General features: G+C 63.3%; 1 protein-coding gene across 8 annotated transcripts in view; it reads left to right on the top strand.

Annotated features, from left to right (window-relative positions):
• GRID2IP (Grid2 interacting protein) overlaps positions 1-12,231 on the top strand; it is a 41,533-nt gene that overhangs the window by 3,304 nt on the left and 25,998 nt on the right. For 4 of the 8 annotated variants that reach the window (XM_077187159.1, XM_077187160.1, XM_077187158.1 and 1 more), the window contains exons 2-3: positions 142-893; positions 3,577-3,731. In XM_077187159.1, coding sequence (XP_077043274.1) covers positions 150-893; positions 3,577-3,731 — 899 coding nt within the window. In that variant the 5' untranslated portion in view covers positions 142-149. Of the gene's footprint in view, positions 1-141; positions 894-3,576; positions 3,732-7,157; positions 7,571-10,499; positions 10,959-12,231 lie in introns of those variants that run through there. The other 4 variants (XM_077187165.1, XM_077187162.1, XM_077187163.1 and 1 more) reach the window with 2 other exon arrangements.

The following is a 12,231-nucleotide window of genomic DNA, read 5'->3' as shown; positions in this document are numbered from 1 at the left end:
TCTTCCCACAGCGAGGGGGACACAGCACACGCTGTAACCCCGCACCCGATGGGCTCCACACGGCATCTATAGGAACGACCCCTAAGGATGGAGAAGCCACCACAACTCCTTTCTTTTCCTCTTTCCCTCCTTCTTTTCCAGTCGCAGCCATGCCGGCAACCAACCAGGGCTGGCCCGAGTCCTTCGGGTTCGGGATAAGCGGCTCGGGGCCGTGCTACATCCTGTGGGTGCAGGAGGGCAGCAGCGCGGCGCTGGCGGGGCTGCGCCCGGGGGACGAAGTGCTGGAGCTGGAGGGGCAGCCCGTGTCCTCGCTGGGCCGAGAGGCGCTGCAGGGGCTGGCCCGGCGCTGCGGCAGCGTCCCCCCCAGCATCGGCGTGGTGTCCCGGCTGCAGCGAGCCAGCATCGCCCCGGGCCCCCGCGGCTGCTTCGGCTTCCAGCTGGCCAGCGAGAGCCCCCCGAGGGTGGCCAGCGTGAGCCCCGCGTCCCCCGCCGCGGCCTGCGGGCTGGAGCCCGGCGATTACGTGCTGGAGGTGGACGGGACCCCGGTGGCCGTGCCTGAGGCGGCGGCCGCGCTGCTGGGGTCGTGCCGCGGGCGGCCCTTGCGGCTGGCGCTGCTGCGGCCGCAGCGTGGGGACATTGCCGGGGACAGCGCCGGGGGCACCGCTGGGGACAGCGTTGGGGACAGCGCCGGGGACAGCGCCGGGGACACCGCTGGGGACACCGCTGGGGACAGCGCCGGGCACGCGGCCGGGATTATCGCAGGGGACACTGCCAGGGACACTGCCAGGGACACCGCCGAGGGCACTGCCAGGGACACGGCCCGGGACCCCGGGCCCAGCGCCGGCCCCGCACACCGGGACAGGCGGCAGAAGGCGCAGGAGTTCAGCAGGAAGGTGAGGCCGGGCTGTGGGGTAGGGGGTCGGGGCGCTGGGCACCCCCTGCGCCGAGCAGGGTTGGAGATTTGACACCTCCAGCCTCGGCATGTGGATGGGGAATGCTCCCGGCTTGGTCACAGGGCTGGGGTGCAGATTTGGGGCACGAGCACCCCAAGAGAAGGGTCTGGAAATTACCTGGGAGAACAGGCGGGTGCTGCAAAGGGCTTGGAGAGTCCCTGGGGATGACCCCAAGCTCTTGTTCCCTTGCTCTGCAAGAGAATGGAGAGACCCACAGGGCAGATCCTGCTCTGGTGGTCCCTGGATGTCCCCTCAAAGTCTGAGCCTATCACCCCGCAGACGTTTTAGTTCTTATTTTGTTGCAAAAGGGAAAACATCAGCGTGATTACATCTTCATTGTGCTCCTGAAAGCTTCCTAGTGGGTATTTTAGCAAACACCTCGCCTTGTGCTAATTATAAATTTGATCACAGTTGTTTTTTTCAATCTTTCTAATTTCCATTTCAAAGTAGCCTTTTAAAATGCTGTTATGAAAATAACCAGGCTGGTAGGGCTTTCTTTTTTTTTGATCCTGAGTTAATAAAGGAACAAGACATCCGTAAAGAGATTTGTGGGTATCAGGCGAATCCCCTCAGTCAGCTTCTCCATTAAAGATTCACGAATACCCACTGAGGTTTGGATTCATGGGCGTGGGAAACAGATACCTGCTGATTACAGGAGATTAACGAGGAGGGGCGGTCGTTCCGTGCTGCCTCCGTCTCTGAGGGCGCATTCAGCCGAGTGAAAGAATCCTGGATGATCACAGGAGAACATTTCTGCCGCGGCGCTGTCAGCACCTCTGTCCCCTCCGTCCCCAGCCCCAAAAGCAGCCGGGACAGCCCCGAGCAGCAGCGTGGGCAGGAGCAGGAAGGCAGAGCTGCTGGAGCACGGCTCAGCTGGCAGATTCTCTCCAGAGGGAATTCACAGCGCAGATGTTGGAAGCGGCCTCGGTTTCTGTGTGATGTAGTGAACACTAAAGCCAGCAGGGTGTTTTACCCCCTCCTTTCCCGGGACCCCAGCTCTGGCTGGTGCTGCTGGTGCTGTGAGCTGCCCGGTGCTGCTGCCAGGCTGCAGGGTCAGAGGGTGCTGCTGGTTTGTGTTTCACCCTGCACTGCCCACGGGTCACCTTTTCCCAGCCTCCCTCTGTGATGGAGCCCCAGGCTGGGTGCCCTGCCTGGCAGACAGACAGACAGACAGACAGCGGTGTCAGTGCCACTGGAACGGGGCTGTGCCACATCCCGGGGGCATCACCAGGGAGGTGCTCACGGTCTCAGTTCCAGGGCAATGCCTTCTCCTGTCCCCTGTGTGCTCAGGGACACGCTGGGGACCCCATGAGGGCTGGCAGCACCCCCGTGCTGGTGGAGGCCCCATCCCCAGAGGGGTCCAAGCAGGGGCTGGATGTGGCACTCGGGGCTCTGGGCTGGGTGAGAAATTGGGGATCAGGCACAGCTGGGATCTGGGAGGATCTGGGAGGTCTCTTCCGGCTGAAACCATTTGTGATTCTGTGATTCCCACCCACCGAGCTCTGCAATGCCAGCCCAGCCCAGGCAGGAATCTCACACAGCCCTCTGGGATCCATCCCACAGGAGCACCACGGTCTGTCAGTCCTGTGCTGGGCCTGGGGACCGTGCTGAGGGGCCAGCCCAGGGGACGCTGCTGCTGTGGCTGCCCCAGATTTGGTAACCTTGAAGTGCTGCTGCTGCCAGGAGCCCCTGCAGTGCCTGTGCAGAGCCAGCAGCACCGGGGGCTCTGCCAGGGTCCTGGTGCCAGTGTCACCCTCCCTGGGGAGGGACGAGTGGGACAACACCTGCAAAAATGGCTCTTCCCCTTCCCCTGGCAGGTGATGCCTGTGTCTCCCTGGCAGAGCCACCACAGGGGTGCACCCAGGCCCTGCACGCCCCTCAGTGCCCAGGGAAGGGTGAGGGGCTCCCCTCCCCTTCCTGCAGGCAAAGCCTGCAGTCAAACCTGCACAAAAACACCACCCTGCAGGAAATCCCACAGGCACAGGTACAGAGAGGCTGTCACTGGGAGTTCCTGCATCCCACGGGAGAGGGCCAGGTGAGGAATCAGCTCCCACTGCCCAGGGACAGGGGGCAGCCCCCAGCACGGGAGGAGGTGGATAAGGAGGGTCCCATGTAGGGTACTTGGCTCGATGGTAATTAGCTAATTACTCTGCCTGTCCCAGCTGGAGAGGATGGGCCATGGCTGGGAGCTGTCAGGGCTGGCACTCACCTTCATGCTCTGTCTCCCCATTCCCAGCAGCTTCCCAGGGCCAAGGGCAGGATGGAGCTGCCCAGAGGGATCAGGAACTGAGGCCCAAAGCTGAAATAGCTCCAAAAGCCCAATGCAGCATCCTCTGCCAGGCAGGCTCCAGCCTGATCCCATCCCAGCTGTGACCCAGCAGAGTTTGGGGGTTTGGGGTCACACCCCTGTTCTTGTGGACTGTCTGGCCCAGCAATTCCAGCTGTGTGTGGGAGCAGAGCAGAGCAGAGCTGTGTGATGGGCTGACCTCTGCTCCCTGTGTGGTGCCCTCCACCTTGGCTGAGCAGGGAGTGGGACAGGTTTTCCATGTGGCAGCGGCCCCGCCACGGTCCCGCGCCCTCCTGCTCAGCGTCCCTTCCCTCTGCCGCCCCGTCCCGCCTGCAGGTGGATGCCGTCCTCGGGGAGCAGCCGGAGCTGAAGGAGAAGCTGTTCGCGGTGCTGAAGCGGTACGCGGCCGAGAGGAGGGTGGAGCGCCTGGCCCGCGCCCTGAGCCTGCTGCTCGCCCACGAGTCCCACCAGCCCCTCATCGACAGCATCAGGTACCGGCGGCACCTCCACGCTGCCCTGGGGCCTCCGAACCCAACCACGGCTCCCTGTGCCTGCCGGGGAGCCGGGCTGGGCAGGGCGGGAGGGGAGGGTCCTGTGGGAAGGGTTGGAGAATCCTGCAGAGAAGGGATTGGAGAATCCTGCAGAGAAGGGTTGGGATGATCCTGCAGGGAAGGGATTGGGATGATCCTGCAGGGAAGGGAGGGGATGGTCCTGCAGGGAAGGGATTGGAGAATCCTGCAGGGAAGGGATTGGAGAATCCTGCAGGGAAGGGATTGGGATGGTCCTGCAGGGAAGGGATTGGGATGATCCTGCAGGGAAGGGAGGGGATGGTCCTGCAGGGAAAATGCCAACCAGCTTTCCAAGGGACAGCTGAGCCAAGCTTGGTGGCATCTCAGCCCAGCAGCCCTGTGCCCTCCTGCCCAGGGTGTGTGGGGAGCCCGCACCCACTGCCTCTCCCTGCAGCAGGGGATGTGGCTCCCAGTCTTGGCTGTGATGTGGAAGGGAGATGGGATGAGCTGCAGAGCCACTGGAGATTCTCCAGAAGCCTGGCCAGATACAATCTGAGTTCTGCAGGGTGAGGGCTTGGCCAGCAGCTCCGGCAGAGGGGGCTGAGGGTCTCTGCTGGGGCCATGGGCTGCCCGGGGTGCCAGGGGATGGTCGCTCACCCTGGGGTGCCCTGGCCGTGCTCTGCTGGGGCTCAGGGTCCCCAGCACCTCTGGAGCCCTGTGCCACAGCAGCAGCTCTGGCAGTGGGGCCGGGGCTGGGGCTGGCCCAGGGACACGTGGTGGGATTACAGCCAGGCTGAGACCATGGCCATTAGGGAATCAGGTCTCCATCTGGCCTCGCTCCGGGCCCAGCTTTCCAATCGCTGCTTTAATCAGAGCAATTGCAGGATATTGCAGTTTCCATAACAACGTCCCCGTGCAGGGTCTCTGCTGTGACCCACCATGAGCAGGGTGGGGGTGGCTGGGGGCCCTGGCCATGCAGGGTCCCCCTGCCGTGCTGGGCCTGCTCTGGGTCCCCCAGAGCCCTGCACCCCTGGGGACAGCAGGCACAGAGCCCTGCAGGTGCAGAGGGGACACCCAGCTGCCCGCAGCCACCTTGTCCAGGTGCCCCTGCCTGGCCTGCCCTGTCCCCACTGAGCACATTCTGGAGGGAGCTGAGTGCCAGCAGCTGGGGCTGGGGGAGGGATGGATGGATGGCCCCGAGCCAGGCCTGAACCATCACCCCAAACTGAATCACAAAACGAGCCCCCACCATGCACAATTCAGGAAAATTCTTTCCCCCAGCAAGATCCGTGAAAATACCTCAAATGCCTCGCATATCCCCTTTGCCATCAGCCCTGGGGAATTATACAGGATTACTTCCCCTCACAGAGGGGATTTCAGTAAGTGTCCAAATCTTCTTCCGGCCCCAAGCCCCCCTGTGGGGGCACAGCAGGGTCCCCCCAGCACGTCCCTGTCCCAGCAATCCCTGTGCCAGTGAGGAGAGCGCGGCTGGAGCCGGTGCTGCCACCCCCAGCTTGGATGGGCATCACCATCCCACGGCATCCCGTGCCCAGCAGGTGATGGATGCCAGGGCAGCACCACGTTATGGCTCCCCCAGACAGGGTGGCACCCCCTGACTGCCCCTGCCCCTGTGAAAGGTTAACGCCAGGGCTGGGGCAAGGGGCGCCCTGGATCTGGCAGCTAATCTGGCTTTAATGGAAATGAAATATTTAGCTCAGGGAAAAGATTTACCGTCTAATCTTCATGAAATGAAGCCAAGAAAATAAATAAAAGAGGTGCCTTGCAGAGCAGGTTTCCCAGCTGTGGGTGCTGGGGCAGTGCCAGGCTGTGCTGCTGTGCCTGATCCCAGCTGCTGATCCCGGGGTCTCTCTGATGGCTTCACTGCCAAGCAAGGGCTGTCCCTGCTTTTGCTCTCACTGCAGGCTGTGAGCAGCTCCAGGAGCTCTGGATTCAGGGTGTTGTGAGTCCCTCGGGTGGTTCCAGCCCGTTCAGTCTGTCTGTGACTGAGGAGGGGTCTGGGGTCTGTGCCCTGAGGCAGCCCCGGGGCTGGGAGGGCCATGGGGGTTCATGCAGGGCTGTCCCGGTTCCAGTGCTGGCTCTGGGGTGGGTGCAGTGTGGGGGTGCTGCTGTGGCTGTCCTGGGGCACGGGGCAGCCACCCTGGGCCCTGCTGTGGGTGCAGTCTGGGCAGAAGGGCCCATCAGACCTGCCCCAGAGGGTGTCCTGGGGCTTGTCCTGGGGGATCATCCCAGGGAGGGCTCGGGAGTACCCACCGTGCATCCCCGTGAGGCTGGGCCCGGTCCTGCAGGGGCCCTTTCCACCTGAGATGGGGACAGCCCTGCACACCCCGGTGATCCCATCCCTGTGCTCGCCCTGAGGAGCCCCAGGAGGGTGGGATGAGCCCCATTCCCCGGGATGGCCGTGCCACCGGCCAGGGACGGGATGGATGCCAGGTGACGGGTCCCTGCTCTGTTCTGTGCCCCGGGCAGGCGGTGGTGGCAGGCAGTGTGTGCCATGGGTCCCCTGGCACTGATGGTGGCAGGCAGTGTGTGCCATGTGTCCCCTGGCACTGTCAGGCTGTGTGTCCGTGTGTCCCCGTCACACAGGGCTGTGTGTGTCCGTGTGTTCCCTGTCACACAGGGCTGTGTGTGTCCGTGTGTTCCCTGTCACTGGTGGTGGCAGGCAGTGTGTGCCATGTGTCCCCTGGCACTGTCAGGCTGTGTGTCCGTGTGTCCCCGTCACTGTCAGGCTGTGTGTGTCTGTGTGTCCGTGTGTCCCCTGGCACTGGCACTGGCAGGCTGTGTGTCCTCTGTCACTGGTGGTGGCAGGCTGTGTGTCCGTGTGTCCCTTGTCACTGTCAGGCTGTGTGTCCGTGTGTCCCTTGTCACTGTCAGGCTGTGTGTGTCCGTGTGTCCCCTGTCATGCAGGGCTGTGTGTCCGTGTGTCCCTTGTCACTGTCAGGCTGTGTGTGTGTCCGTGTGTCCCCTGTCACACAGGGCTGTGTGTCCGTGTGTCCCCTGTCACACAGGGCTGTGTGTCCGTGTGTCCCCTGGCACGCAGGGCTGTGTGTCCGTGTGTCCCCTGTCACTGGCGGGCTGTGTGTCCGTGTGTCCCCTGTCACTCAGGGCTGTGTGTCCGTGTGTCCCCTGTCACTGGCGGGCTGTGTGTCCGTGTGTCCCCTGTCACTCAGGGCTGTGTGTGTCCGTGTGTCCCCTGTCACTGGCGGGCTGTGTGTCCGTGTGTCCCCTGTCACTCAGGGCTGTGTGTCCGTGTGTCCCCTGTCACTCAGGGCCAGCCGCCGGTGTGTCCCCGTCTCCCACTGACCGTCGCGCTGGCCTGATTGGATCTTCCCTGTTCACCAGCTGTATTTATTTTTGTGCTGTCGCTGCTGCCGGCTGTCCCCTGCTGTCCCCTCCCCTGCTGTCCCCCCGGGCTCCCCCCGGGCTTTACCGAGCTCCCGGCCCAGCGCTGCTGCTCAGCGGAGCCCCGGAGCCCGGCCGGGCACTTGGATCCTCCCGGGGCTGCAGCCACCTCTCCTCTGCCCTCCAGCCTTTTCCACTACTGGATCTCCCCCCTCCCCTTTCTTTTTATCTCAAATGGATTTTATCCCGTTTGCCCGGAATTAAGCTCCCGCAGATTTTAATTTGCTGACATTTTTTCATCTGCCGGGCTGTGGATAGCGGGGATGATGCACGTGCTGCGCCGGGTCCTCCCCGCTCCCAGGCCCTGCCCGTGTGGCTGATGCGTGCAGGCAAAGGGCACAGCTGTGCTCGGGCCGAGGATGCTGAAACCCGGCTGCCAGGGGCAAGATGAGCTGTCTCGGGTGAGTAACGAACGCTGCGAGGGAGGGAAATGGCTTTCAATCAGGTTCATCCCGGCGTGTGGCAGCCCCTGGCACCGCGAAAACAAGGTGAGCTGGGAGTTAATTAACTCTCAGCATCCCAGGAGCTGCTCCGCTCCAGGATCCGCCAGGAGGGGAGGCTCTAATTTGGGTTATTCCATCAGGGCAGGGCGCGGGTTTGTCCCCGCTCGGGCTAGCCCCGGCTGGGTTGTTCTGGGCCCGTTGGGTTATTCTGGGTTGTTCTGGGCCCGTTGGGTTATTCTGGCTTGTTCTGGGCCGGTTGGGTTATTCTGGCTTGTTCTGGGCCGGTCTCGGGGCTCGCGTCCCTCGGGGCTGCTCCGATTCCTGAGCTGGTTTCACGGCAGGGCAGAGCCCCGCTCCCGCTGCTCTGCTGAGCTCTGCCAGCTCCATCCCTGGGCTCTGGGGGCAGGAGCCGCCCTCGGGGCCGAGCGGGACGCGGGGATGCCCTCGGTGTCACCGCCACGGCCCGGGCACCGTGTCCCTTTGCAGCGAGGGTTTGCCGGCGGTGCCGTGCCGGGGATGCGCCGGCCCCTGGCAGCACAGATTGGTTAAAAACACCGATTTGCGGTGGAACTGGGGGGAATCCGGACCCCGTCCTCCCCCCGAGCCGCAGTGCTGGGGCCAGCAGCAGTCCCAGCCGGTGGCACGGTGGCACTGGCACTGTCCTGTTACCCGGGCTGGGACGGGGATGTGTGTGCTCCAGCCCCGCGCCCCCGCTGCATCCTTAGGGGAACGCTCTGGCTCCGTTTGGGCTGTGAGATGCTGTCTTGGCTCTCTGTAAGTCGTGTTGTGCTTCAGGGCTGCGGGCAGGACAGTTGGGAGCGGTTTGTTCCTCCCCGCTTTGGTTTCGCTCCGTTTGCTCCCGGATAAAGCCGAGGGGGCCGTGCCGGGCTGGGCTGAGCCCGCTCCCAGCCCCGATCGCCGGCACGGCTGAAATCGCTGCCCTCGGGGGCTCCCTTAGCGCGGGGGAAATCCCACCGAGGCCGTGTTAATAACGCTCCCAACACAATCTATTTGTCTCAGCTTGTTTTTCACGGCAATAAAACTGCCTGGCGTGTTCCTGTATTAAACTGCTCCAGCCATCTGTGACCGGCCCTGCATCAGAAATTTCATTTCAGCCATTAGGATTTAAATATTATGGATTGTGCTGCTTCCCTGCTTGTCAACCCCCTCCACGTGCCCACCCTCCAGGGCTGGGGGAGCTTCCCAGCTCTCGTGGGTGTGGATGGAGCACGAGAGGCTCCCCACGTCCCTGGTGCTGATGTGGACGCTGTCCTGTCCATGGCCCCTTCATTCCCACTGGAAATCCACCTGGGTCACAGGATGGTAATGGAGGAAAAGCAGCTCTTCTTCGCTTCCATTAAAAAAGAAATCCCTAATCTGATGGCCCAGCATATGCTCAACTGCCCAAAAAAAAGGGGAATTAGGGCGGCAGGGAACAAAACGTGCCAGCAGTGAGACAATTGGGAGCGAGTTCCTTTTTTATTGGCGGAGTTCAAATAGGTCATGACCAAAATGCCTCGGTGGGAAATCTCCTGATAGGAGATTAAATTCCTCTGGCGAATCAAACTCCGGCTGGGACGCAGATGGGATCAGCCTGGCCCCCCCTGCACCCTGCTGGAGCCACAACTTTTATTTTGGGAATTGGTTACTTGGGATGAGTTTTCCAGTGCCTTAAGGGAAGCAGGGAAAGCAGCCTGGAGCTGCAGGAAAAGCCTTTCTGGAGGTCCCTTTGAAGGTCTCCGTGTCCCCGGAGCTGTGGGCAAGGACAAGGACAGGGCAAGGACAGAGCCAGCAGATCGCGGTGCACGGCGTGGGCGCAGGGACAGCGGCTTTGGGACAGCTGAGGGCGCCCTGGTGCTGGTGGGGAAGGGGCCAGGCCAGGCCCGGGGTGTGGGTCTGCCCCGGGGCGCTCTGGTGGATCATCGCTGGAGCTGGGGCAGGGATGGGTCAGCAGAGGGTGTTCGGTGTTTTGAGCTCTCCAGGAGCTGCCAGGGGCGCCCTGGGCCGTCCCCAGGGACAGCGGGGTGGGCAGGGAAGGGCTGTGAGGGGCTCCCGGCCCCGTGCTCAGCCCCTGCCTCCCGGCAGGAAAAGCACCTCCGTCCCTGGTCACTGGGGGCAATGGTCCCATCTGCAGAGCACCTGCAGCCCGTGAGGGGTTGTGGAGCCTCCCAGCACGGGAGAACCGGAATGGAGTCACAGCTCCGAGCTGCAGCGAGTTCTGCTCCTGCCCGAGGGTCCGGAGGCTCCTCATCCCCCGGGCTGTGCCCCTGTCCCGCACACACGGGCAGATGAGCTCTGGGAATTCGGGGTTCAGAGCAGAATTCCTGCTCTGGGGATAAAGCCTGCAAGAGTTTTCTCTCCTGGATTTTAGCACTTGGCTGGACCAGCAGGGTTTTTCTGGTAGTGGTTTCCACAGCACAGTTCAGACATAATCCAAGGGTAGCTCAGTGTTTTAATCCACTCTGGGACGTGTTTTTCTGCACAACTGACAAACTCAAGGTCAGGTCTTTGCTGGTTGTTTTGGGGCCAAACTGTACATTTTTCATCTCTCCTTCCTTTGCTGCTACCAGGGGATTGTGTGTGATGTTGGCAGCTCTGGGAAGCCTCACATCCCCTTCATCAAACACCAGTGATGTGCGTTATTCAAATTAAAGGAGGGTTTTCTCTTTTATTCCTCCTGAGAGGCACTGCTGTGTTACCCTGGGGGTAGAGGATGCTCCGTGCGAGGGCTTGGGCCCATGACTCTGCTCCTGATCCTGCTCCTGCTCCAGCCCGGCAGCTCCACCTCCCCACCCAAACCCCGCACCCCTGGCGCCGTTTGCCTTTAAGGTTTCTCACCCCTTCCCGCAGCACGTAATTTAAACACAAGCACTTGCGAAGTCAACTAATTAGCAGCAGGGAGGCATCCCCCCGGAGTTGGGCGCCGAGCCGTGCCCTCCTTTCTGAGGAGCGACGAGCTCGTTCCGGCTGGAAACCACAGCGCTGCAGTTTTCGGGGAGAGGGAAGGAGGGAGGGAAGGCAGGGCTGAGCTGGGCGGCGGGGGCAGGAGCCCGGCAGAGGCCAGCGGGGCCCTCGGCCGATGCTGGAGCCGCAGCGGGGGCTGGCAGCGTGCCGGAGGGGCCGGTGCCCGGTGCTCGGTGCCCGGTGCCCGGTGCCCGGTGCTCGGGCCCGTCTGGCCGCGCTCCCCGGGCACGGCGGGGCTGCCACACGCGGGGCTGGCACTGGTGGCACCGTGGGCGTGAGCCGAGCCCGAGGCTCAGCTGCATGAGGATCTGAAGCGTCTCCCTTTTGTTCCCGCCGCACCCCGACAAATGGGAAAGGACCGGAGTTTCTCGCGGCATTTTCGGTACGTGTCCCTGCCCCGCTGGCAGAGCCCCCACGGGCACCCCTGGGTGGCTCGGCTGCCTCTGGGGGCGGTGGGACCCCGCTGTGTCCCCGGGACAGCCCTGCCCCCGCAGAGCCCCGCGGCACCGGCATGGGCAGCTGGGGTGGGAGCGCTGGGCAGAGCCCGGATGGGGCCGCTCTGGCTCCGGGCCAGCCCGGGGGGAGGATGAGGATGAGGATGAGGATGAGGATGAGGGGCTGTGATGGAGCGAGGCTCGGTATCCCCTCGCTCCCCTGGCTGAGCAAACTTGTGGCAGCTCCACCGGCCCCGGGCAGGCTGGAGCCGTCCCTGATGCCCTCCCGGGGCCACGTCCCGTCCCGCTGGGCCCCAGCACCGCCATCCGGGGTGGGACTGGCCGGGACAGCTCGGTGTGCCCTGCAGGACGTGTGTGTGTGGCACAGGGGCTGGCAGGACAGGTGTGTGTGTGTGTGGGTGGCACAAGGGCTGGCAGGACAGGTGTGTGTGTGTGTATGGGTGGCACAAGGGCTGGCAGGACAGGTGTGTGTGTGTGGGTGGCACAAGGGCTGGCAGGACAGGTGTGTGTGTGTGTGTGGCACAGGGGCTGGCAGGACAGGTGTGGCTGGCACAGGGGCTGGCAGGAATGGGGCAGGCTCAGGCTGCTCCCCAGGGTGGGCTGCAGGAACAGGACAGTGTGTGCAGTGCTGGGTGATCAGTGACCCAGCTGGCAGCTGTGGGACGGGAGTGTGGCACAGGCTGAGAGGTGCCAAAGGGAGCCCCGAGCAGGAGCTGAGGGCAGGGGATGGGCACAGTGGCATCTGCCACCAGCCTGGCCGGGCTGCTCTGGGGTGGGGTGAAGGTGAAGCAGCCCGGAGCATCTGGGGCTTTTCCTGGCCTGGAAAACGCCCTGAATTCACATCCATGTCTTTGAGCAGGCTGAGCTCTCCCAAGGCAGTGCAGAAGCTGCTGCAGAGGGGGCCTGGTGCCCTCAGTGGCACCGGGCATGGGAGCGGGCACAGGGCTCAGGGATGGGGCTGCCTTTCCCATCCCCTGTCCAACAGGAACCAGAGCTAGGGTTGACCTGGAGCCTCACCTGAGCAGCAGCAGGAGGAGGAGGAGGAGGAGGAGGAGGAGGAGGAGGAGGAAGCAGAAGGCACGAGGCCAGCACTACAGCACCCTGGCCCTGCCTGACCTCCACAGACAGGGTGGGCACATCCCTGCCCCGTGAATCCCAGTGGGATTTGCTGGGAGAGGGAAACCCCAGCTGGGCACTGCT

The sequence above is a fragment of the Agelaius phoeniceus genome, chromosome 16 (genome assembly GCF_051311805.1).
Source record: "Agelaius phoeniceus isolate bAgePho1 chromosome 16, bAgePho1.hap1, whole genome shotgun sequence".
Lineage (NCBI taxonomy): Eukaryota > Metazoa > Chordata > Aves > Passeriformes > Icteridae > Agelaius > Agelaius phoeniceus.
This window is presented reverse-complemented; position numbering and strand designations above follow the sequence as displayed.